The sequence below is a fragment of the Leptodactylus fuscus genome, chromosome 4 (genome assembly GCF_031893055.1).
Source record: "Leptodactylus fuscus isolate aLepFus1 chromosome 4, aLepFus1.hap2, whole genome shotgun sequence".
In the NCBI taxonomy this organism is placed as follows: domain Eukaryota; kingdom Metazoa; phylum Chordata; class Amphibia; order Anura; family Leptodactylidae; genus Leptodactylus; species Leptodactylus fuscus.
This window is the reverse complement of record NC_134268.1, coordinates 175,457,582-175,484,287: the sequence shown is the minus strand read 5'-3', so window position 1 is coordinate 175,484,287 and position 26,706 is coordinate 175,457,582. Positions and strand designations below refer to the sequence as shown.

At 40.7% G+C, this 26,706-nt stretch overlaps 1 protein-coding gene across 1 annotated transcript; it reads right to left on the bottom strand.

Annotated features, from left to right (window-relative positions):
* Positions 1 to 633: 633 nt before the first annotated feature.
* HACL1 (2-hydroxyacyl-CoA lyase 1) lies at positions 634 to 25,370 on the bottom strand. The gene is made up of 17 exons (XM_075271390.1): positions 25,238 to 25,370; positions 23,921 to 24,025; positions 23,268 to 23,308; positions 22,940 to 23,020; positions 20,073 to 20,145; positions 19,480 to 19,557; positions 18,014 to 18,108; positions 16,744 to 16,856; positions 15,785 to 15,920; positions 15,384 to 15,489; positions 14,275 to 14,358; positions 11,368 to 11,469; positions 10,589 to 10,743; positions 8,948 to 9,106; positions 7,747 to 7,854; positions 6,170 to 6,356; positions 634 to 2,196 (listed from the first exon to the last, which is right to left on the bottom strand). The coding sequence occupies exons 1-17, from the start codon at positions 25,295 to 25,297 to the stop codon at positions 2,164 to 2,166; spliced, it is 1,716 nt and encodes a 571-aa protein (XP_075127491.1). The 5' UTR covers positions 25,298 to 25,370; the 3' UTR covers positions 634 to 2,163.
* Between the last annotated feature and the right edge of the window lie 1,336 nt (positions 25,371 to 26,706).

The following is a 26,706-nucleotide window of genomic DNA, read 5'->3' as shown; positions in this document are numbered from 1 at the left end:
GAGGGGGTAGAATTGATCTTTGACCTTTATCACCTGCAACTTCACCTACTGATATATAAAATAGTATTATCTGGTTTGGATTATGTCAGTTAAAAGCTATTGTGTACAATTAATATAGAAACTACAGAAACTAAATTGTCAGCACAGAGTCCTGCATGGAGTTTGTGTGCTGTCTGATTTTTGGTAGAGACTTATAAACTTCCTGTTTCCATCACAACCACAGAGACTCAACTGACAACATTCTGACTTCTTGCAGCCACCACTAGGGGGAGTTCACTGGATAGACAGCTCTCTTTGAACTCTGATCCTACTAATATTATAAATGTGAAAGTGTGTGTGTTTGTTCTTCATGCAAAAAGGCTGAATGGATTTTAATGAAATTCGGCACATAGATAGTTTGTAACCTCAATTAAAACATAGGCTACTTTTTATCCCGGTAAATGACATGGCTTCACGACTGTTATGAATTTATGTTCACATACTATACTAAACTATTCTTGGCAACAGCTTATCTCAGGTTCTGATAAAGCCAGGTCTGTTATCTCTCTATGTAAACACTCAGCTAACCATCAGTCCATTTTGTACACGTATTTGCATATTATCTGATCTGATACAGGCAACATGCTAACACACTGGGTTGGAAAACACCTTTAATCCAAATTGTCAGTTTGTTACTTTTAAACATGCCTGGAAAAAAGAAAATCTGATTTGTTGCAAAATTCTAAAACAACGACAGCTATGAAAGTATCCGGAAGTCACAGAGTTCTTCTCAAGCGGAGCTGAAGGGTATCATCGGCGCCAAATACACACTCATATGACATCCCAGGGAGCTGCTGAGATGCTGGAACAATCACAGGCACAGCACGAAGAATGATCTCCGCGGCAGGCCAGATTGACAGCTGCCGAAATGCCAGAGCATGTAAACCATCGACAGCAGAAGTTTGCTGACTATAGGCGGATCATCGACGCCAACAACACACAGACAAAGTCGTGGGCAGAAGCTAGTAACTGTATAAATCAGCTTGCAAGGATTGCAGCTGCCTAATGTGGGTGTGAAATAATGAAAATACCTTTTATTTTTATTATCATGTTTAACAATTTGTTTATTTTTTTCTACTTTTTTAACCTTTGCTTATTTTTACATCAGTCTTTTCTCTTGTTAATCTAACTGTAGCCTGATCCTGAGGACCACCTCCTGTAAGACATCATCTAAGAAGTGGACAACAGTACCACACCCTGTACTGAAAAAGTACTAAACTTCTGATTTTTTTGGCAGTATTCGTGTCATAAATAAATTTTGTAATGTACTTTATTAACAAAATCTGTCTCCTTTCTGTGAAATCCTGCATCCTTCTTTATTTTAATACTCGAGGTAGTTTCTCCTCATTGCACACAAGCCTGTACACAGAGAAGCAGAGGAGACAGCAAGAAGGAAGCCAAAATGTGTTAATAACTATTATTATTATGATTTAAAGAGCACCATGAAGTTCATGTGCTATACATTTGATGCTGTACATTAAAGTGTATTACAACGTTTATTAATGTTTTTAGTTATGCCTGCAGTGCAGAGACTTAGTATACATGTTGCTCACCTGTTTCATTGCTATACTTTTTGTACCTGTGTAAGAAACATCTTGTATTTCACTTTAGACTAAAATTTTAATAGTGTCTGTCTGGTCTATATAAAGTAAATATATCAAATTGAAGTATTGAGTTAATACATGCTTTAAAATTATATACTATACATTATGCATTTTAGTTTAGAAATTAAACTATTATTAAAACACTTATTACAAATCACCACCAAAGTAAGAACCAATCCAAGTCCAGTACATTCACAGCACTGTGTCTCTTCTCACCGTGACGTCCGACATAGCACTTAGATCGCACAATGTGTATACAAGGTTTGAAAGTAGGGGATCATGACAGTGCAAATGCACCAAGTACTGTATTATGGGGTGATGCGGAGGTTAGCAGACTCCCTTTAAGGAAATCTTAGAGTAAGTACTCCCTTTCAAAATCAAACAAAATCTTAAACCTTAATCTACACAACATTACAGAAATGTAATACAGTATTCACATATTCAGTTTGAATTATTGCCATTGCTCTCCAATCTGATTCAGACCGATGGTCACATGATGAGTTTCAGAATATGCGTCCAATCACAGATTGGAACGGGTCAGCCATGGAAATTCCTGCAGAGAAAAAAAAAAAATTGGAAAGGGTCAATAGTCAAGTATATAAAATCACCACAAACTGCTTACACAAATATACTATAATCCTATGCATGGGAATGCCCGCTGCTGTTCCAGCACCACATATTTCGTATAAACGGTCATCACCCTCTGTATACTTATGGATAACATTCAACTATAACTTCACACATTTTCCTGAGTTTAAACATTTATAAATCTGGACTTAAAACTGACAAGATATCCACAGTCATGACATATCAGGGGACCACAGCAACCATTGAGTGGCTGCAAGATAATGCTACATTCACACAAACGTTATGCAAATCACCAAGAAAATGTTCATTTTTTTACAGTCACTTTGCACCCAAGCGGTGCTCCTTTTCACCAATCCATCATTCATTTGTGTGCGCCGACATAATACACAAACATAAATAGGACCTGTCCTATTTTTTTGATGTACATGAAAACTGATAATCAAAAAAATCAGACATTTGAATAGCCCCCATACACAAGTAGTAAATTTAATGTGGCCATGTGATGGTGGTTTTAAAAAAAACATATGGTTGTGTGAATGGAGGTAAACATCACTGTAGACCAGGGGCTTTTGTTCAGCGATCTGATTTTAATAAAAAAAAATACGTCTGACGACCCCTAAATAGACATGAGTGAACGCCGTTCGATCGAATAGGTATTTGATCGAATATCAGGCCATCGAGGTATTTGATTCCAATCGAATACCACGCAGCAAACGCAGTAAAAATTCGTATCCTCTCCCACCTTCCCTGGCGCGCTTTTTGCACCAATAACTGCAGAGGAGGTGGGACAGGAACTACGACAACGGAGGCATTGAAAAAAATTGAAAAACCCATTGGCTGCCGAAAACATGTGACCTCAGATTTATAAGAAAACCGTCCGCCATCTTCGTGTCATTTTGCGGCTTGTAGACGTAGGGACAGATGTGCTGCTGAGGGCTAGAGAGGATTAGCTTCTAGTAGGCAGGGAAAAACTGAAGAACAACAACAGCTATTTTCAGAGCTATATACTGCAGGGAGAGGAGTCAAGCTTTACACGGGGTGTCCCCCCCCCCGAAAACTAACAGGGATACAAAGCAACTAGGTCCAGCTATATACGCTCAACCCAGCTTTCCACAGGGTGTCCGCCCAAACAGCTAACAGGGATATAGAGCAATTCATTCCGGCTATATACGCTCAACCCAGCTTTCCACTGGGTGTCCCCCCAAACACCTAACAGGGATATAGAGGAATTCAGTCAGTCCATGTATACTCAAACCAGTTTTTAATGCTGTACCCCCAAAGCTAAGTGGGATACGCTCAATCCAGTTTTTAATGCTGTACCCCCCAAAGCTAAGTGGGATACACAGCAATTCAGTCAGGCTATATACGCTGTAAGCCGGTGGCTGGTTAGGTAATGGAGGGGGTGCACATCTCACCCAGACTACTCAGGTGGGTGAGAGGAGAAAACTCCAGGAATGTTTGTTCTCAGCAGACAACTTTTGTCTGCTGAGCATTTTGGTAAATGCTCAGTACTGGGCTGGATTTTTTGGAATGACAGGTAGGATTGGTAGTGGGACCTGTCATTCCACCCCCCTCCACTGGAACTTTTACTTTGATGTAAAGCTGCCTTCACATGATGCATTTTTGCACAGAAAAAAAAAATTCTGTTTTCTGTGCAAAAACACAACGTTATACAGAATAAAGTCTCATAGCGGCCTCTGCACATGGTATTCTATCCAATAGCAGCCCCTGCACATGGTATTATGTCCCACAGCTATAGCAGCCTCTAAACACAGTATTATTTCCCATAGCGGCCCCTGCACACGGTATTGTCCCATAGTGGCCCCTGCACTCATTACAGTTCAGCGAGGACTCAGGCTGCGATGCCAGGAAAATAAGGTGTGCCTGGGGTTGCTGACCCCTGATATAGACACCATCATCATTATGGAAGTCACATCATTGCTTACAGGGGGATAACAGTATGTGATGCATTTAACCATAATATAAGTATAGTTTTCGCAAATTAGCATTTTTTTATTTTGACTTTTTTTTAAAATAAATCCTGTAAAGCTACTTTAAAATAAAAAAGTAACATATCTTCAGGTCAGAATTGGAAAAAATTGGCTGTCCAGACAAAAATAGTTAAAGGGTTGGTCTTGGATTATAAGAACATTGGGTACTAGCAAGATATGTCATAACAAAAAGGATAGGCTATTTCTTTTTCTTTTCCTATCATTAGGTCTCCAGTGCCTAGCACCAGTGCTCCACTGGTTCCTGCCAGTCCTGAAGTACATTATTGCTGTACTCATTCAGTTCCCAAACCTAACAGTTTTCTAGACCTCTGCTTTCTGTGCTTCCATTGTACAAAAATCAGTCCTTGGGGCCACACGGTGGCTCAGTGGTTAGCACTGCAGCCTTGCAGCGCTGGAGTCCTGGTGTTCAAATCCTGCCAAAGGCATAAAACCATCTGCAAGGAGTTTGTATGTTCTCCCCGTGTTTGCATGAATTTCCATCCCATATTCCAAAGACATACTGATAGGGAAAAAATGTACATTGTGAGCTCTATGTGGGGCTCACAATCTACATACAAAATAAAAAATAAAAATCAGTCCATGGTCATGTGCTATACGGTCCATCATCATGTGATTGATACACAGGTGCGCAGTTCGGTACAGTCACAGCACAATAATCAGATCTCTGTCTTGTAATGTCCCGTGTACCTGTGTCCATCACATGACCATGGGCTGATTTTTATCCACTGGAGGTAAAGAATGATAACAAGCTTAGATCTAAAAAAAAATTGTGAGGGATTAATGCAGAAAGAATATAGTAAGATTATACAACTTATCATTATACAAACAATAAAATGTACCGTATTTTTCGGGACTATAAGACGCACTTTTTTCCCCCAAAATTTGGGGGGGAAAAGAAGGGTGCGTCTTATAGTCCGAATGTGGCGCCTGGCACCTGCCATAATAGAGAGGCGGATGCCGGCAAGGGATAGACGCCGGGGCCTGAGACATCGCTGCACTCCTCTGCCCTGCATGAAGCCAGCAGCGGGAGGAGTGATGCTATTCCGCTCCTCCGTCCCCCCGCCGCTGGCTTCATGCAGGGCAGGGCAGCGATGTCTCAGGCCCGGCACCTGTGCCAGCGTCTATCCCTCGCCGGCATCCGCCTCTCTAGTACAGCGGATGCCGGGTCAGTATCGGTGGCCCCTTCTCCCCTGGGGCCGGTCCCCACCGGCCCCATACCTGTGAAGTTGCAGGCCGGCTCCTGCGCGGCGATATCGCAAGAGCCGACCTGTTCGGGTGACAGCCAGGAGCCCAGGCCTGTCACTGCTATATGACCAGCCGTAATACTAATATACAGAATGTCCCATAGACGGCAATACAGTTGTGACCGCAGGTTCAAGCCCCCGGGGGGGAATAAAATAGTAAAAAAAAAAAAAAAAAAAAAAGCTTTAAAAATATATAATAAAAATATGAAATAAATAAAAGTTCTAAATCACCTCCTGTCCCTAGAATATATATAAAAGTAGAAAATCATATGTCATAAACCACCGGGTTTTTTTTCAATACAAGGTGATCTAAGCAATAGATATTCCCCAAAATGGTATAACTAAAAAGTACTTCTGGCCCCGCAAAAAAAAACACTCTATGCGTCCCCGTACAGCTGCAGGGTCACCTGTCAATGTGGCCTTGCAGCTGTTGCAAAACTACAACTCCCATATATTAAATATTTTACCATTTTTTGCTTCAAATTTTTTTCCCCCTATTTTCCTCCTCTAAAACCTAGGTGCGTCTTATAGTCCAGTGTGTCTTATAGTCCGAAAAATATTTATTGAAACAGGAAAACCCCTTTAATAGTCTAAACGGTTGCAGCCATTATGGCATATGTCTATTCAACCAGAAGCGAATGACTCAAACAGACCAGTTATAAGAAAAATTCCAAGAAGTTACCTGCGTCTTCCGGTCGGACTGCGGATCTATCATGACATTGATGAGAGATGGCAAGTTTTTATTGGATAAACTAGAATTCAGAGCTTGCTGCAGTTCTTCAGGGGTACGCACAAAGTATCCTTTCCCACCAAAGGCCATCATTACTTGTTCATAGTGAGAATTTGGCTTCAAAGAAACAGGAGGTGCTCTAAAAAGCATTGAAATGTGAACAAGTTAGACTTTTACCACTGTTGTTGCACTGGGAGAGTATATATCCAGTTTTGTGACACTAAATACATATAAATACGTTATCAGTAAGCAGAGGTGATATGTGGAGCTCATGGGCAGCCATACAAAATCTGTGATGAAGCCTTCTCTTCAAAGGCAATGGAGGAATTGGACCACGTCAGATGCCAATGTGGAGTGCAACTGCTATCTTTGCAGTATAGCTACACCTCTGTTAGTACAGCTCTGTTCACATCAGAGATAATGGACTGAAATGGAAAAATCAGCAAATGACAACAGATGCTTTACATTTTACTCTGTATATACATTAGAGGAGTTATCCAGAATTCAAAAATATGGCTGCTTTCTTACAGAAAGAGTTCAACTTCCGCTACACATCTGTTGGTCGTATGACCGTGCCGCCACTCAGTCCCATTTGTTTGAAGTCACTTTCATTGAAGAAAGCAGGCATGTTTTCCTAATCCTGGAAACTCCTTTAACCACTTTAGTACTGGGCTATTTTCCCAGGTTTAAGAATAAACACATTTTTTTTTGCTTTTTTTTCCATACATTCGGTTTTGAGGGCGATAACATTTTTTTCCTTTGAGTTATTCAAGTAATTTTTGCGTGTGTGAACGCAGTGTAAAGTGCATTACAATAGAGTTCACGAAACCCCCACAATAATAAAATTAGATGATGAAATTGTATCTTAAAGGGGTTGTCCAGTAAATAAAGTTTTTGGCAGAGAAGGCCTGGGAATGTGTAAAAAAACAAAAAAAAGCAAAACACCATACTCACCTGTCCCCAATGATCCAGTGTCTGCCACCACGGTCTGGTCCTTCTCCTGGGGTCCTGTTCTGGTAAAAGTCCTCACTGTTCGTGACAGCTGAAGCCAATTAGTGACCCCAGCAGCCCAAGGAAAGGACACGATACATCACAGGTGTTCTTTTCTTTAGGCCTCTGATTGGCCTCAGTGGTCATGTGAGGTGAGAACTTCCACCAGAAGAAACACCGGGGTGCCACTGGACAAGAACAAGGTGGGAGATGCTGGAGCACAGGGAACAGGTATGTTTATTTTGTTTTTCTCTTCACCTTCCCCAGTCTCCTTGCCAAAAATTGTATATCCTTGACAACCCCTTACTTATATGGACAAATATAAATAAAAAAACAGATACATGATTGTGCAAAAAAAAATGCATTTTTATATACTATACAATCAGTATATATATATATATATATATATATATATATATATATATATATTACATATGTTACTTGGACTATCAAAAACTGCAATAAAGCTGATATATAACAGGCCAGAAACATGTGCACAGCTAATAGTTTGTAATATATATGCCGATAATCTTACTCACATAGAGGCGGGATCCCCGGCCTGTAGCATGCTGTCCCAAGCTTCTTCATTAAACCCATTATAAATGCCATTGTTATTAACCACAATTATTACAATAGGAAGGTTGTATCTAAAAAAAAACAAAACAAAAAACAACAAATCATACTGTATATTCATCATATTTTAAATGAGGAAACTTTACCTATTTTTCTCTTGCAGTACTGTATACAAAATAGAGGGTTGCCACAGCAAAAACCTGAACGTTACAATTATAGGATTTTGTCATGGCTTGTATCCATCTATAACTTTTCCTTGACCCCTGGGCCCATACCCCACCCATGTGTCTGTGACTAGACTTTAGTAAAACAAAGTCCTGCACTGCCTCTTACCAATGAATAACAAAGGCAATTGGATGAACCTGGGCTAAGACCCTTCTCTCTCTAAAAGTCCTAACAGAAACGAATAGTCTGCTACTCTGTCACCTTCATAGGATTACTGACAGAAAAATAAAAACTTTGCTAGTATTCCTTGTATCACTATTATTTACAATATGTTGGACTAAATGATAGTTATTAAAGGGTTATTGCCATTTCAGCCTATTGTGGATGAGATGTGAATAGCCCTGTCTCTGGCTTCCTGAGTTGGTCAGGAGTTACGCGGTTGTTCTACGTTGTTTCGGTAACTGATATAAAGCAGCAAATAGGAGATATGGAAACAGCGCAGCAAGCTATGCTGTTTTTGTTGTTCATTAAGGGGTATTCCCAGAACAATAATAATATTTCATATTAAAGTGCTTTGCAAAATATCACTGTCACCCTTTGAAAGCAATTACCAGAAGTGTATATGTCATTAGAAAAACACCAATGAAATCCCTTTTCCCTACCACTGTTAGAGCACGTTTGCCAATGTATACGACCTGTAGTCCATCTTCATTCAGGACGTACATGCTCAGTTTGTCTTCGACTCCCCTGTAGCTGCTAATTAGGTCAGGGCTAAATAACTAAGAATGTGCACCGCATGAATGATTTCTGTTAGGAAGTACATCCCAACCCAACCCCCATACCCACCACTCTGTATGTTATGGGGCCTCATGACTGCTTATTAAGTTAATATATTTAATACATATTGTTTTATATTTCATACAAACTCTTTTTCCATATTAGCAAGAACTAATGTATATATTTGTAACATATTGCATAGTATAGTGATAGCATGTAACTTACCTGCAGATCGTTTCAACCTCCATACCCGAAAAGCCAAATGCACTATCCCCCTCCACACAAACAACACGCTTTTCTGGGGCCTCATATTTTACAACCATGGCAGCCGCTATGGCAAATCCCAGACCGACACCCATTGTGCCAAAAGTGCCAGCATCTAACCTGTTGGATAAAAGAGCTTTACAGACTTGCTATACCGATAAAAGTAATGCACAATAAAATCTGAGCTGATTAACCCATTAAGGACATGACTTAAGTTTGGCCTTAAGGACAATTTCTGTTATTTTTTTCATCTCTGCACTCTCAAAGCCGTAACTTTTTCATTTCTCTATTAATATGCCCTCGATTGTTTTTAAGGGATTGCCTATCTATTTGATGACATCATTTTGTGGTATGTATAAATGTATTGGAGAACTTATTATTTTGAGGGGAAGCAAAGTGCATAAAAAACAAAACAGGAATTCCGTTGATTTGAAGGTTTTATTGTTTTTACCTTTTTAATACTTGTTATACCAGTTTTTGTGCTCCTCTAAGGACAGGACAACTACTATGGCATTTTTTAAGTTTTATTTTACAGTATTCACCATGTGGGACAAACGCCACCTTTATTTACTAATTATGTGTATTTTTTCTTTATGCTAATTCACACTAGGGTTTTTTTCGTCTTTTGGGTCTGCATGGGGACCCAAAACACAGAGACTCGGTTAGCTTAAAAAGTGGTTACACGTGGAAACCTGCAGAGCCTATAGACTATAAAGGGGTCTGCCAGTAGAGATGAGCGAACACTGTTCGGATCAGCCGTTCCGAACAGCACGCTCCCATAGAAATGAATGGAAGCACCTGGCACGGCGACCGGCCGCCGGCAAAGTGTACGTGCCAGGTGCTTCCATTCATTTCTATGGGAGTGTGCTGTTCGGAACGGCTGATCCGAACAGTGTTCGCTCATATCTATCTGCCAGTTTCTGATTCTGAAACCAGCGGAGATAAGAGTCCCCCTTACAGGACATTTCTCTCTTCTGATTTTAAGCGATGGAGTCTCTTACGGAGATTCCAATGCAAGTGTGAATCCAGTGTTAAATATGTAAAAGGTTTTTTTATCATGTGATCCTTTCATTGCATAAGTAATACAATGCAATACTTCTGTATTGCAGAATATTATGTCTGTCAGTGCTTCCCTGCCCTTCCTGGCAATGCAGGCTGCCAGAATATTATGCAGTCTTTGCAGAAAATCTGAACTTTTCACTTCAGTTTATTAAGGGTTTTTTCAGGGTCAAAAATACTGATGGCCTAGCTAAAATATAGCTCACTAATGTTATATCTTTGGGGTTCTGACACTCAGTACCCCAAGAATTCACTGTTCTCAGCAGTTGGTATATAGAGGTAGCTTTTTTCTCTATGTAGTGGGAGAATGCAGTCACAGCAGCTTTGGACATATTCAAATGGATGAGAGCTGATCTGCAGTACCAGGTTTGGGGTGTTGGACCACCACCCATCTGGAATTGTTGACATATCCTTAGGACAGGACATCAATACTTTTAGCCCAGAAATCACCTTTAAGAAATGAAACTACATAAAGTTATGGACCCAAAAGCAACAAAGTATCAAGAGTTAAACAACATGTTGTCAAAAGGTGGACACACTTACCTGTGACGTGGATGAAGGTTCTGAAGCACCGTGCGGCCAATGTCCATTGTATTAGCCCCCTCACTCACAATGATACAGTCATCAGGCAAAGCCTCCTTCACATGGCGAAACACGGTATAATAGTTCATTGGGACCGATGTCCCTGATGCCATTTCCTATGCAAATTTGTACCATTAGTTTGATGTAAATCTTTTTATACAAACTTACATTTTTTTCGGCAAAGCAATATACTTTACAGCTGCAACATGAAGGTAGTTTTCTAAAACTCTCACAGTTGCCTACTAGGTGCTTTATTTAGCCAATATGCAGATAGCAAGGTGGTAGACTCCCTTGAAGGGGTTGTCCGGGTTTTTCATAAAATTGCTCATGAGTAGGAAATACTATAAAATACAAAATTATACCCATTAAATCCCCCGCTGTTCCATCACAGCCTCTCCAGTGGTCCCAACAGGGCTGACATACATACATCATTCATATGACCATTGCAGTCAATCAGTGGGTTAAGCTGTGATTCCTGTATATACAGCACAAGACTGCTGAGGCTGGAAATTGCAACAATCGTGTGAATGGCGTACGTTACGTTACACCAGAGCACCAGCAGTGGAGTGCCTGAGGATTTAACGGGTTGGTAATGGGTGTGAATCAATTTATACCATTTCTTACTCATGGCCAATTATCTTAAAATCCTAGAAACCCCACTATAGCTTACGCACAGCCATTTCTATTCTAAGAATAGGGAGGAGCAACCCATACATATTACTTTTGTTATTGATGGTCACCTTTGATTTTTCTTCATTTGCCTTGATCTTCTTATTGAGACTATTCCACCATTCAGTATTTTTTGGATACTTCCAGGAACTCTTGTTAAGCTGCTCTAGAATCTTAAGGAACAATGCAAAGATGTTAACTTAAGATAAATATGGTATTTTGCACAATAAAAATAACATCACCTTAAAAAACATCACCCTGATGTTTTTAGCATCAAAAAGGGCACTATCTAGGGTCTTAACCTTACTTACTCTCCAGTGCAGACAAAGCATTATAGGAGGTTTCTGTTACAGCAAGCCAATTTCTTGCCATAGTCACATTACTCCCATGTAGCAGCCTTTTCCATACCAATTGGTTACATGGTTAATTGCTTTGAAGGGATTCTATCATTGTGAAAACTCATTTTTAACAAAGCATATATTTGCATAGTCTTTAGAAAGGCTATTCCAGACATCTCTTTAATTTGTTAATCCTCTCAGCCACTTTTGAATTAACCCTTTTTATTGATATGCTAATTAGCCAGTAAGGTGCACTCTCAAAGTTCAATGAGCACTGTCTGCTGTGTGTACACAGGGTGAGGTGAGAGCAGGGAGTCTGCTGCTGATGATGACTCTTCAACCACCCTGCTCTCACCTCACCCTGTGTACACATAGCAGACAGTGCTCAGTGAACTTCCAGAATGCACCTTGCTGGCTAATTAGCATATCAATAAAAGTGGGCTAATTCAAAAAACAGCTGGAAGGTATGTCTGGAATAGCCTTTCTAAAGGATATGCAAATATATGCCTAGTTAAAAATAAATTTTCACAATGATAGAATCCCTTAAATAATAATTTTGCACATATTTGAAAAACAGGATATGGAACACGGATAGAGGATTTTGAGCAAAAAGTAGTGTAAATCCTAACAAGAAACAGTGACTGTCTTACTTACTTCACCCACACAGGCTGTTCGACAGCTTTTCCTGTATCAGGTGGTGTATGGAGAAGGCTGTCAATCACTGTGTGGGCAAGAAAAAGCAGGCCTCTTTTTGTCTCTCCTTGGGCTTTTTAATACCATATGCAATAAACTTACACTCACCGGCCACTTTATTAGGTACACCATGCTAGTAACGGGTTGGACCCCCTTTTGCCTTCAGAACTGCCTCAATTCTTTGTGGCATAGATTCAACAAGGTGCTGGAAGCATTCCTCAGAGATTTTGGTCCATATTGACATGATGGCATCACACAGTTGCCGCAGATTTGTCGGCTGCACATCCATGATGCGAATCTCCCGTTCCACCACATCCCAAAGATGCTCTATTGGATTGAGATCTGGTGACTGTGGAGGCCATTGGAGTACAGTGAACTCATTGTCATGTTCAAGAAACCAGTCTGAGATGATTCCAGCTTTATGACATGGCGCATTATCCTGCTGAAAGTAGCCATCCGATGTTGGGTACATTGTGGTCATAAAGGGATGGACATGGTCAGCAACAATACTCAGGTAGGCTTTGGCATTGCAACGATGCTCAATTGGTACCAAGGGGCCCAAAGAGTGCCAAGAAAATATTCCCCACACCATGACACCACCACCACCAGCCTGAACCGTTGATACAAGGCAGGATGGATCCATGCTTTCATGTTGTTGACGCCAAATTCTGACCCTACCATCCGAATGTCGCAGCAGAAATCGAGACTCATCAGACCAGGCAACGTTTTTCCAATCTTCAATTGTCCAATTTCGATGAGCTTGTGCAAATTGTAGCCTCAGTTTCCTGTTCTTAGCTGAAAGGAGTGGCACCTGGTGTGGTCTTCTGCTGCTGTAGCCCATCTGCCTCAAAGTTCGACGTACTGTGCGTTCAGAGATGCTCTTCTGGCTACCTTGGTTGTAACGGGTGGCTATTTGAGTCACTGTTGCCTTTCTATCAGCTCGAACCAGTCTGGCCATTCTCCTCTGACCTCTGGCATCAACAACGCATTTCCGCCCACAGAACTGCCGCTCACTGGATGTTTTTTCTTTTTCGGACCATTCTCTGTAAACCCTAGAAATGGTTGTGCGTGAAAATCCCAGTAGATCAGCAGTTTCTGAAATACTCAGACCAGCCCTTCTGGCACCAACAACCATGCCACGTTCAAAGGCACTCAAATCACCTTTCTTCCCCATACTGATGCTCGGTTTGAACTGCAGGAGATTGTCTTGACCATGTCTACATGCCTAAATGCACTGAGTTGCCGCCATGTGATTGGCTGATTAGAAATTAAGTGTTAACGAGCAGTTGGACAGGTGTACCTAATAAAGTGGCCGGTGAGTGTATATACTCATTGACAAATAAATAATGTACTAGGAAAGGCCGCCTCAATCCAGATACAAGAAGATACACAGTTGGGCGTACAGGTTCCATATGGTGTCATGAGACACATTAGCTTTCCCTACAAAGTCTGTCAACTGATCAAACTGTCTCTCACCATCATCTCTCACCAAGCGGTATACTACCCAAAAGTAGCCTCTGAGAGTCTTATTATAGGTCCCTGCCTCCTAGGTGTCAAAATTGAAATCTACACTAATCAGGAACTGATGTAGATTCCTGAAGTGAGTTACAGTAAATCCTCACCCTGGCCCGCCTTTCTTAAAGAGTGGGGCGCAAGAAAGGGTTGTGCACCAAAGATGTGCCACATTTATACCAATCTACGCCGGAAAAGTAGTGTAAATAGGTTATTAAGATCCTGCCACAATTTTTTTTCCTTTCTTCTTTACAGCACACATATCTATATAGATCCAAGTCATAACAGAATATAGAATGTGTTTGGACATTAGTTGTAAAAATGTTTTATATTAAACTCCAAAGTTTCCACTCTGGAAAAGTTTGCAGTATGCAGAGAGGGTGCTGCGATAAGTGACAATTTAGAGAGACATCATTGCACTGTCTTCTCAATTACCTGCTGAGTCACTGCATTAACGTCCCCCAGGAGACTTGCTACAGGTTTAACATTATTTCCAAGCTCTTCTGCACAAATGTCAACCTGTCAGAGATAGAAACAATAACGCTTTTAATTCAGCTAGAAGCACATAAGTTACAGAAATCTTTTCTAAAATAAAAAGTTAATGACTGTAGGTTAACTCTGTGAGGTCCTGAATATATTTGGAGTGTGCAACTTTGGTGAAATGTAGAAAATTGAATGAAAAATAATATGGTAAAATAAATCAAAATAATGTAAAAGATAATTGCATCAACGTATTAAGATTGGCTTGTAGTAAATCAGTCGAAACCACTGGCAGTGACAGAGCAAGATGCAGCTCAGGGTCATCAGGGATGGCCTTCCTTATAGCGATGACGCTAGGCTGTAAGGTCCGCCATTCTGACAGTGGATAGATATCGGTGACAAAACTAATATCTCTGGCATCAGGGCTTATACCGGCAAAGCTGATTTCATGGCACTGTCAGCTTTCTAGAGGTATATAATACTGCCAATTCTCTGAGAACATGAAATGAACTACCATTGTGAGGGGAGACGTCTCTCTGCAGTACAAGCCCCTGGGGATAACAGTTGAGAACCACTGTTCTAGCAGATTTATGGTCAAGAGTGACAGACAAAATAAATGTACAGCCTATGACCTATCTGTAGCTCTCTCACATGAAGCCAGTAGAAACTGATGGAAGCCAAAGAGTCACAATGCCCTGATGAGTGCTGCAACCCTTTAATTTTAGTAGTCAGTGTATGTCTAAGCAGCCGGACCCCTCATACACCTTCTTCTTAAGCGTTCCATTTATTTAAACAACAATAAAAAAAAAATCTAAGTTGAGCAGTCTTGTGATATCTCAGACACAAAGTCCATAGTCTGCTGGGGCTGAAGGTGATAATGCACAACATAGTACGATAAAATGTAAATTGACAATACTGCTACTATCCTTATTGCTGTATCTCATATGTTCTAATGCCATATCTATATGGGTGATCAACCTCTCAGTCCACAATTTTTTTGCAGCTCAAATTCTCTCTTCCAGTTTCAAATGTATTTCTGTAGCCAAAACAACTTTATTCTTGACCTGAATAATCTTTACATCTGGTCGAAATCGTGGTGGAAGACCAAAGTGCAAAATCCAGTTCAGTCTGGCGCCCAAAAGCAGAATAACATCAGCATTCAGCAACGCACTGGCGAAAGAACAAACAAATGTCAGTAATAAAAAGAGCAAGGCCAAAGAACTGGAGTGTTGGATATCAGTATATAGCATATAGTGTAATGCAGTGTCTCCTGCACCAGCAATTCATTGCTTTCAGTATTGAAATTCATTCTAAATTTTGGTGGAAACAAAAAGAAAAGATTGTTTTAAAACAGGTCTGGACTGAGTTCTACTCTGAGTGAAGGCTGTATACAAGGATTAAACCACTGGTTTATGAATAAGTAGTATGGGATAAGGAGACATTAAATAAAATTCTAGAAAAATACCTGGACCTGGCCGCAGAAACACAAAGTGGATGATTGTCAGGTACAACCCCTTTGCCCATTGGCGTGGGCAAGAAAGGAAGTCCACATTCATCCACCAATCTTCGAATGCTGATCTCTGCACCCGAGTATGCAGCACCTAAAATATATGAACTAAAATCAGAAAAAAATACACAAGGGATCTAAGGGATTACTAGTCATCTTACATCAGCAAGTACGAACAAATATTTTTATTGATAGATCTTGTGTCCATTGTTTTAAAACTGAAACCGGTGGATAAAGAAAAGTCCAGTACAGATGTGAACTGAGCCTTGCAGTATAATTAGAGTATCGAATAACAAAGAGTATATAGGGTTATAACATAATTTTACTATGCTGATCACTGTATTTGACTCTAGATGTCCTTGTGCACACTTAACCCCCACCATCACCAAAGTCACATTGTTTGCTGACCATCTCAGCATGTGGAAGTTATGTTGAAGTTATTGGAACCAAAATTCTTTATCTAGTCAGGGTATTCTCCCCATGGCACTACACATTGAATGTATAATGGAGTTTTCTTATCTCACCCACCTTAGCAGTCTGGGTGAGATGTACGCCCCCTCGATTACCTGACCAGCCATCGGCTGACATAATGCATCATATGGTATGGTATTTTTGATTGGAAGGACATCCTAAAGGCACCATTCCCATTAGATTGAAGCTACAGTTAAATAGTAGAGACTGTTATTATAAAATAATAGATTGCTATAAAAAAATGACAGATTCAGAAGACTTCACATGTCATAGAACCCCAAGAGATATTTATGAATTGGAAGCTCACAGACAATAAGGTTAGATCCCTAGCTTATGGATTATAACCAAATTCTACAACACTACTATTTATTTATTGAACCATATTATTGAAAGATCACTGAAACAGATTATGAAAAACTGACAAAAAGACACAACTGGCCACATACCTTTCCCAACTATTATCAAAGGGTTCTGAGCACTTTTCAACACGGCAACAGCTTTCTGTACTTCGGATGAAGCAGCCAAGCTGATAGGACGTGGCAGACAACATTCTGGAAACCTTGAAAAAAAAAAAAAAAAAAAAAGTTTAGACCGCTACTGTAATTTTCCATATAATTATTTTATTAGAATTTAGCAGCAATAGGGAAGATTTAATAAGGGGAGAAAAATACAATGAAGAACAATGCAAAAAAGTGCAATACATTTTCACAATTTTTTTTTCCGGTGTGTTTTATGTTAGCTGCATTTTGCTATGTGGGGTCTTAGCCTTCAATGGGCTTTGTCAGTATGAAAGTCTCCTTTATCCTCCAAGTGAGTGAGGTGCCAGTGTTCTTACCCAGCTGGTGCTTCATTCACTTCTATGGGGCATCAAAGATCGTGGTTCGGAAAGCTCCCCAGAAGTGAATAGAGTGCAAGTTGGGCAAGCACACTAGTGCTTCAGTCACATAGAAGATGCCGGGTGACTTTTGTGTACCCATGATCCTGATTACTGGTGATCCAACTGTCAAGACCCCCAACAACCTGACACCTCTATTTTGTGGATAGAGGGTAATCGTAAGTAAGTGAATCACAGAATTATCTAAGAATCAGTAGTGCACAGAAGATGTGTTAGCCAGATGGCAGAAGTAATGTACAGCACTGTAGTCTTATATCAGCCGGGGTCTAATACAGTCCGTACTTACAGGAACAACAGAACTCAGTATTGTAAATCAATAGTATATGATAAAACATAACTTTTAATAACATCTATTAAAAACCTCCACATATGGAGTAAAACTATGAAAGACGTCTAACATCATGACTATATTGTGCCAAAAATGTGGCATAATGACTATGCGGTATCCCCGTCCCATTCTCTCCATATAGCTGTGTCCATGTGAGTCCCCAACCAGATAAGACAGGGCATAGGAAAAAAATCCATGATAGTCTCTACAAGAGATTCTTATTTTGCTTTTGCTTACAAAGACTGTTAGTAGCTCAGTATAAATGGCTGCAGTCAATACTTGGTAATGTAGTTTCCATAATCAGAACAATAGCATTTGGGGGTAAAGGGGCAGCTCCACTGGTGTCTTGATGGAATGGGAGCCACCGAAGATGATCCATCCTTTAATGCCAGTGAGCTCTTCAGTACGATCTATAGTAATACATATGTCTGTGAAATGACTTTATGAAGGCCATGTAGAATAAACTGAGCCTTTTATATAGTTACGGACATACCTCACGGCACTTCTAGAAGTAACTTTGTTTACAAAGTCCCCGGGAATATCGATATAGCAAGCACCAGGCCGGCCGTACATGCTAGTTCTCACAGCCTGGGGAAAAACAATACAGAATGACTGTCTGATCATCTGATATACTAAGGACTATTCCTCAGGAGAACCTTTCAGCTAACAACCTGCAAATAAAGAAAATATTAACCCCTCCCTGTCTTCCAAAAGCCATAACTTTATATTTTTCCATTTATTAGCTCAATGAGGGCTTATTTTCTGTGGGACAAATTGTACTTCCTATTGGTACCATGTAATATTACATACAATGTGCTGAGAAGTCAGAAATATAAAATCTAAATGGGTTGTAATTAGAAAAAAATATTGTTTATATGCCGCAGGTCTATTACACCAGGTTTGCGGCAGGGTGTAATAAATAGTCTAGGACAACAGGCTTAGGAGATTTTGATCACCTTCCTTTGACACTGCAGGGTCTGGCAATCATAACCAGGATGGTGGCATCCATGTGTTGCAATGGCTTTGATAGATAACATAACTGATTGGTGGGGATCTGACCCTTGAGACCCCTACTGATCCTAAGAACAAGGGGTGTTCTCCCATTGTGAATGCAGTGGGGCTGAATGTAGATGCGACTCTGCTGGATGGGGCATATCACCACTCCCATTCACTTCAATGGGAGCACAGCAGAGATAGCTGAAGTACAGCACTCATCTCTAAAGCTCCCACTGAAGTAAATGGGAGCATGGATGTGTCCTGTCCAGTAGGATCACAGCTGTATTCAGCCCGGCTACATTCACAATGGGGTAAAATACTGCCTTTTCGCAGGTGGTCTCAGCAGTCAGATGCCCACTGGTCAGCAATTTATCCTTTGTCTTGTAGATAGAGGTTAAATATGCTTTCTGGCATAACCCTTTATAGCTTTCATAGCCATAAGGCTGTATCTTATTTCTCTTAGCAAAAAGACTTGGAAAGGTGAAAAGATGCAGTTTCAAACATGGATTTCTTTAGCTCAGTATCTGCTTGCATTCCCCTTCCAATGGCTCTGGTGTGATAATACATACCCATGACTCCTAAGCTCAGAAATATAATAGAAAGAACTCCTATGTGCTTCTGCGCACGGGCCCTTTGTGCTATGGCTGCAGTGTCATAACTGCAAGACTATCATGGGACAAGATACTACTTGTGTAGTGCTCATCACATGACCATGGACCGTAAATCACATGACCATGGTCAGAGTTTTATCCTCTAGAAGTAACAGAATGAATGACAGCAAGCCGAAATCTAGAAAACCGTGAGGAATTGATACAGAAAGTATATTGGAAAATTGTATATCTTTTTATTGTCCATTTGTTTGTCAATATTGGTCTGAAAGTGGCCAACCCCTTTAAGTATCATTTTTAACCCTTAGACTAGACCATCACTTAAAAAAAAAAACAAATAAAAAAAAAAACGTACCTTTTCAACCACAGATGGAATGGCTTCCAAGCTGCTAGGTCTAGCAGAAAATTTACTATACAGTCTACAGGTTTCAACCTAAAAAAAAGTAATAAAGAAGTTCACATGACTATCTAAACCGCATTGGTTGTGAGACCACAATCTCAAGCTAAGGGCCCGCGTTGTGAAATACAGCTAAAAAAACACTGCAGAAAAACCGTTTTTTTATTTTTTGATGTGTTTTTCTCTTTGGATTTTCTTCCCTTATTAAATGGATAGGGAATATGCCAGTGCGTCTGCAGGTATAATTGACAAGAAAACACAGTTTTTCTGCAGCAGTTTTTTTCTGAAATGTGTACATTGCTTCAGCCTTACGGACCTGTCATATATGCTGATTTTCCTTAACAAAGACCTTTACATAGACTGTTGTAAACAAGCAGTCAATGACATCGCTCAGTCAAATGTTAGCTTATGAGGGTTTGATCACTTGTCAGCTGATCAATGCCCTGTTTATAAGGAGCAATAATTGGAAACGTGCAATTGTCTGGCTCGTGAATAAAGCACCCCTTAGTCAATCTTATAATACCCAAAAAATAAGCAGGAATATCAAATACCTGAGGGAATTCTTGGAAAGCACCCATTGTTTCCTGGTTAGCATCAGAAGAACCTCCCAAGACAATGACTGGCCTAAAAAAAACACAGTATCAGAATTCCAAATTACGTTCTGGAGTCTACATAGTGCACTCTTATAGACATGGTTTAATTCCACTAAAGTGACAGTAGGGGGCGCTGCTGGATAGGTTTAACAAATTGTGCAGATGCTTGAAATAATGTAACCAAAGCAAGGCTGAGCATTCTACACGACAGGAAATGGAAACTTTGCTCAGAGTAAGGGCTCGTTCACATCTGCAGCGGTCTCCGTTCTGCAGGTTTCCGTTTACTGCACAAAACAGAGGCAGAAGACAGAAACCTGTAGGATTCTTTCATACCCATTCAAATGAATGGGTTTGAAAGATGTCCAGCCGTGAGCGCCGGTGAGCATTTTATGCTCTCCGCCGTGAAACCGGTTTTATTAAACCAGACACAGAGTCGGACATGCAGTACTCTGTGTCCGGTTTAAAAAAAACTAGTTTTGCGGCAGAGAGCATAAAACGCTCACCGGCACTCACAGCCGGACTCGGCATTACAGGTTTCCTTGTTTTGCATGCAGAAGACGGAAACCTGAAAACGGAGTCCGGGCGCTTGTGTGAACCCAGTGACATCAGAGTTTTCAAATGGTTTTCTCCTGGGTTTTTGTACTTTGGATGGCAAGAACAACAAAATGCAACTTTTATTTATTAAAACAAGATAGTCAAATCTGTCTTCTGTGCATGACTATGGGAGCTGCCATCTTGCTAGAGCTCAGCACTTTGACAAGCTTCTATGGGACAGTTTTCTTACAAGTTTTGTGCAAGAGAGGAGGAGTAGATAAGCTGTGACATCATCTATTGTCAGTAATGGGTCAATGGTGTTATATAGAAAGGTATTATCTTCTATTGTAATTAGAGATGAGCAAGTAGTGAAATATTTGAATATTCGAAATTTGATTCAAGTAGACCTCAATATTCGACTATTTGATCGAATATCGACTCCCATTATAGTCTATGGGAAAAACATGCTCATTTCAGGGAAACCAAAATTCGACCAGTCACATCTGAACCGAAACTGACACCCACTATTCTTATAGTGAGGAGGTCACCTGATTTAGCCAGCCAATGACTGTATACGTTTTTTTCCAATGCCTACGTTGCCCTACTTCCTGTCCCACTTCCCCTGCATATTTATTGGTGTAAAAAAAGCGCCAGGAAGGTGGGAGGGGAATTGAATTTTTACTGCGTTTATCTTGTCGTATTCGACTGGGTACGAGTATTTCGAATACCGTAGAATTTGATCGAATACCTACTCGATTGAATACTACTCGCTCATCTCAAATTGTAATCTGTCTGTAATGTAAATGAAGTAATTGCTACATAGAAAAACCATACAGAACTGGTAAATGTCATTCTTTTTTTAATCTTAGTGGGCTTTGAGTGAAAATTACTAGAATGGAAAGTGTAAAAAAATAAATAAAAATAAAATACAAAACAAAAAAAATCAGCAAACATTCCTATTTTCCAAAAATAGGTCAATTCCTGGTGACACATTCCCTTTAATTTATGCTGCCAGGTTTTTGCAAAATTGTAGGCAGATAAACTTTAAAGAGAATGTGAAGCTCGGCCTGGTGTGTCTTTTATCAATTTCACAGTACTGGTAAAATAGGCTGTATGGATACAAAGAAAGAATAAAGGAAGAGGGGAAAGGGGAAAAGTTCAGGGTACAGTGTAATACAAGCAGGCCTGTAGGCTCAGGAGACCTTGAGACCAGGGCTACAGTTCTAGGAGTTCTAATAAAAAGCTGAAGAATATTAAAATGGATTGTACAGGTCTTTTTTTTTTTTTTTTTTTAATTATGACCAACCCCAGGGACCTCCACAAGTTAGCTGCTTGAAGGGTCAGCGCATTTCTGGTGTCGAACCCCACTGATCTCTAATTAATGGAAACACAGCCCACACATGGACCTCATTTAGAGATCAGTGGGTCTACACCAGGGATCCCCGCAGATCAGCTGTTTGTAGGGGATGCTGCACTCTTCATTGTTTACATTGTGCACTGTCTAATTTGTAGCAGCCATGCAATGCAATTGCTGCCTCGTCCTATTCACTTCTATGGGACTTTCATAGTGGTTGTACTTAACATTGCACAGCCACTATGAAACAAGCAATGAGCTACGTTAACAGTGGAGGGGTCTTGATGCTCACACGAGCGCAGAGGCCCTTTCAAACAGCTGATCAGCAGGGATCCTGGGTGTCAACCCCAACTGGTCTGTAATTGATGTACATGTGGGGCTGGATTTCCAAAACTGATCTTGGTTCTGTGAATTTAATTCACTACATTATAGCGAGTTATGATACAGTGAGCTCCCTAATGACCGAAACAACGCTGTACCGAACTGACATTAAGCTCTCAGCTCAGTACAGTAGCCCTTCAGTTATTCAGGAGCTCTCTGCATTAGAACGGACTATGATGCATTGACTTCAATTCACACAACCAAGTTTAGGCCAGGCCGAGTCTAGCCCACACACAAACCATTTTTTCTAGCCGGGATTCAGTTGTGTAAAAGTGGCCTTAGTGTAAAATTGGACAGGCAGCATGAACAGCTCCAGATTTATCACAGTGGTTCATGGTGGATGAGAAATCTATTCATTCGCTTACTTTGGACCAAATTTTAAGCAAACATTTTGGCACATTAATGTCATGCCCCCTTTCCTGTCACGCGCTCTTGTCTGGTAAGTCTGAATTTTTTATGTCAAGCTAGATACACCAAAATGTAACACATTTAGGGGCAATTTACTCCAGGGTCCAACTCTAATCGCAATAGTAAATGTGCCCAATATATTTCTTACCAGCAGTTCATATTAGAATTTGCCATGCCACTAAGTGCATTAATAAGTCCTGGCCCGGATACTACGAGGCACACAGCCGGTCTGAAAGGGTAAAATACATTTGTATTAACACAAGCACATACTGTATGTATCCAGTACAAGGATGTGCAGAATAACCAAATAACAATGTGTGATAGTTGTAAAGTGTTACTATAATTTTATTTTATTTTTAGGTACTATGGAAAGTTGTTATGGATAGACATACAAGGTAAATATAAAATAGCCTTAGTATAGTGTAAATGAATTATACTGCTGTCTGTTTCACCCCCTCTCCCAATGTTGTGCTAACCTGCCTGTGAGGTATCCTACAGCTGAGGCAGCATAGCAAGCCTAAAATATAGAAAAAATACAGTAAATGCATTTACAAAGCAGAGAGGAACGTATCTACAAGGTATAGTCAATGTATCTACAAGGTATACTCAATGCATCTACAAGGTATATTCAATGTATCTACAAGGTATATTCAATGCATCTACAAGGTATATACAATGTATTTACAAGGTACTGTATATTCAATGCATCTACAAGGTATACTCAATGCATCTACAAGGTATACTCAATGTATCTACATGGTACTTTCCAATAAGATTTAAAACATAAAGATACAGAAAAGGACTAGAAGGGACCATAGATTTGAATTTACAATGGTGACTTCGTAATGACAAGGACATTCCCATCATAAGACATTATAGCATATCGCTAGGATATGAGATCACTTCTTGATCATGGGAGTCTAATCTCTGGGATACCCAATCATTATCTGCACAATAGGGTAGAAGCCCTTGCACCTTTTTGCCTGCAGAGCAGCACTCTTTCCTACATACTATGCAGGGGCGTACAGGACAGCTCTGCGTGGGGGGGACTAATTAAATGAAATACTATTAGAAAGTGAGAAAATCATGTCATGAAGAACATAAGCTCGTGTTACATGGCGGTACTTACTGCTTGCTCATTTCTCATGCCCACATACTTGATCCCTGCGACTTGAGCAGCAACTGCAATTTCAATGACAGGAATTCCAACTATACCGAACATATACTTTACATTCTGAAAAACAAGCACAATATTAACTATTAATAAGATGGTCATAAACAGAGCAAGGCAATTTACAATAAGAGGAATGACTTGTATGACAATAAGGCCTGGTTCACTTCTGCGTTCGGGTTTCCGTTTGGAGAGTACGCTTGGGGACCCCTCGAACAGAAACTTATCTGAATAAAAAAATACAATGTGTCAGTCCCCCAGGCATTGGGTACATTTATATTAGACTCCTATGCCACACTGAGAAAACCACATCAAACGTGGAATATATGCGATTCACCTTTAAAAGACACGTTGCCATAAATCATAATCCAGAGCATTCACGGTATGACCAGATACACATTGACAAGCGCATCTCGAGTGTTAGGACCTATTCACACACGTGTTTGACAATACAGATCAAATACGAACGCCAGATTTTTATTTTTTTTTCAATTTGTTCCATTTCTGTACTCTATTAATTCAGTTCTGTATTTTTAGGAGTTGTCTAGTTTCATCCATGTTTGTTCCAGGTTTTTTTTGTTTGTTTTTTAGTTTTGCAAAGTTTACAGAAATAGAAACCGTGAAACAATAAAAAAAAAAAAAACATAGAAATGCACGTTAAAAAATCAACCCTTTGACTTTTACTGCCTAAACATTCCGCATACTGAAAAAAATAAAGAAATAGGGATTCGTAATATACAAGTGTGAATGAGCCTTACGGGGACGGTAATTCATTGGGTTATTACTGCTGTGAGAAGTTGCGGATCACTAAGAGATCCTTACACACCTCATTAGAAGCCAATCGGTTCGGAGAGGATCTGCTGTGATCTGTCACATAGCTGGGATTGCTGACGCTTATAGAACTGACCAAAAAATGGATCTACTGCCAAGTTACATAGTTGATAAGGTTGGATAAAAACATTAGTCCATCAAGTTCAACCTATAACCCTACAATCCTTACAGGGTTGATCCAGCGGAAGGTGAATGTATTCTGCCCAGCTGACAGGTCAGACTGTCACCATATGGATGCGGGTACTAATTTTAGTTTTCTAGGACATAACAGAGCAACCAGTGCACTGAAGTAGCTTAAGAACTACAAGTCTCAGCATGCACAGTGTACATTTGTCTCATATAACTATACAGTACTTCCTCTAGCATTGTTATAGATTCCTTGAGATTCTGCTGCACCTCAGTCTGTGATCTTGTGTTGCTACATATCTATATAATGGAGCTTACTTGTGCCACCAGAGCCTCTGCAATGATCTGTGCCCCGGTAAGGGGCTCCCCTGTAGCCATGTCTCCTGCTCGGTGAACCCTGCTCTGCCCGCCTCACTTCCTAGTAATTCCTCACACATCACATCAGCTCCGCCCACACCACGCCCCCTAGCGAGGCTATCGTAGGAAAGCGGGACCGAAAGTACTGAGGGCGGGGCCAATGTCTTATTGTACCAATCAGAGGCAACGTACTGTCCCCGTCTATATCAGAACCAATTACCCACAAGTGACCAGCAGGGGGCGTAGACGGTACAAGGTCCAGGGCGAATCGATGCCAGGGGTGAGCGGTACGTATAGCAGTCATCGGCATGATCAGAATCGTAAAGCGATTCTAATACCCTATCGTTCGGATTTGGTGACTGTTCTTGTGATTTTGCAGCAGCTGTTAAGTGTGTCACATGTATCTTCTCCAGTGCTTTACCTTAGTCCTGGTGTTCAGTGGTAAATGGGGTTTAACAAGCCCCATTTCCCACTGGTATAAAATAATAAGTGGTAACCCTTCCCATGCCATGCCAGAACTTTCCTAGGATTCTGCATGTACCTGCAGCCAATGGCTGGTCATAAAGGGGACCTCAGTGGTGCAGACCAGAATGGTACTAGATGTAAGTGCCTGTAGTGCAGGGGTGTAACTAGAAATGCCTGAGCCCCACGTGCCCTCCCCCACACATCATGCGGTATGTGGTGCCCTTTACCAGACCCACTATAGTATACGCTCCTCTTTACTGTGGCCCCCTGGTTATATGGTCATATTACTGCTCCCCACTTAGGCTCCAACTTGCTGCTGAACAACATCATGATATGCCATCTGGACATTGTTCAGCATGGGGAGGAATGTAATGTGTAATGCCCCCTGGAGGCGGAAAGAAAGGGGGCAGCGGACAGAGGTGAGAATAGGTAAGTGAATATCAGCTGTTACCTGCTGGATTAATCCTATAGGTAAAGGCCACCTACAAAATAAGGGGGGCCTATGGTTCTAACATACCACAAGCACTGGTGGAACTACCACCGTAACACCTCATGGGTCCTGCTGCTTTTCTTTATTTTTTAACACATTACTCCAGCAGGTAACTGGAATTTTCTTACCAATCCCTGCTCCTGCCCACGGCTGCCTACATTTCCCCTTCAGCCCTCCAGGAGATCAGTGTCCGGATTTCACTGACAGCAACAGGATGCACGTGGCCCCCTGGAGGGCTGAAGGGAAGCAAGAGTGGGGATCAGTAAGTAGGGCCGCGGCAAGAGTTTTGTTGGGAGAACCTCACTAGACGTCTTCACTAGACGTCTGAAACAAAACTTTTAGTATACATGAGTCCCCCTGCGAACTTCCGGTTGACGCATGCGCAATGGAAGGGCGGCAAGAAAACTTCCGGTTCCTTAGTGAATTAACCAGGGCTGGGTATGTACTTCAGGGTATGGTCCTCGGGTTACGACGA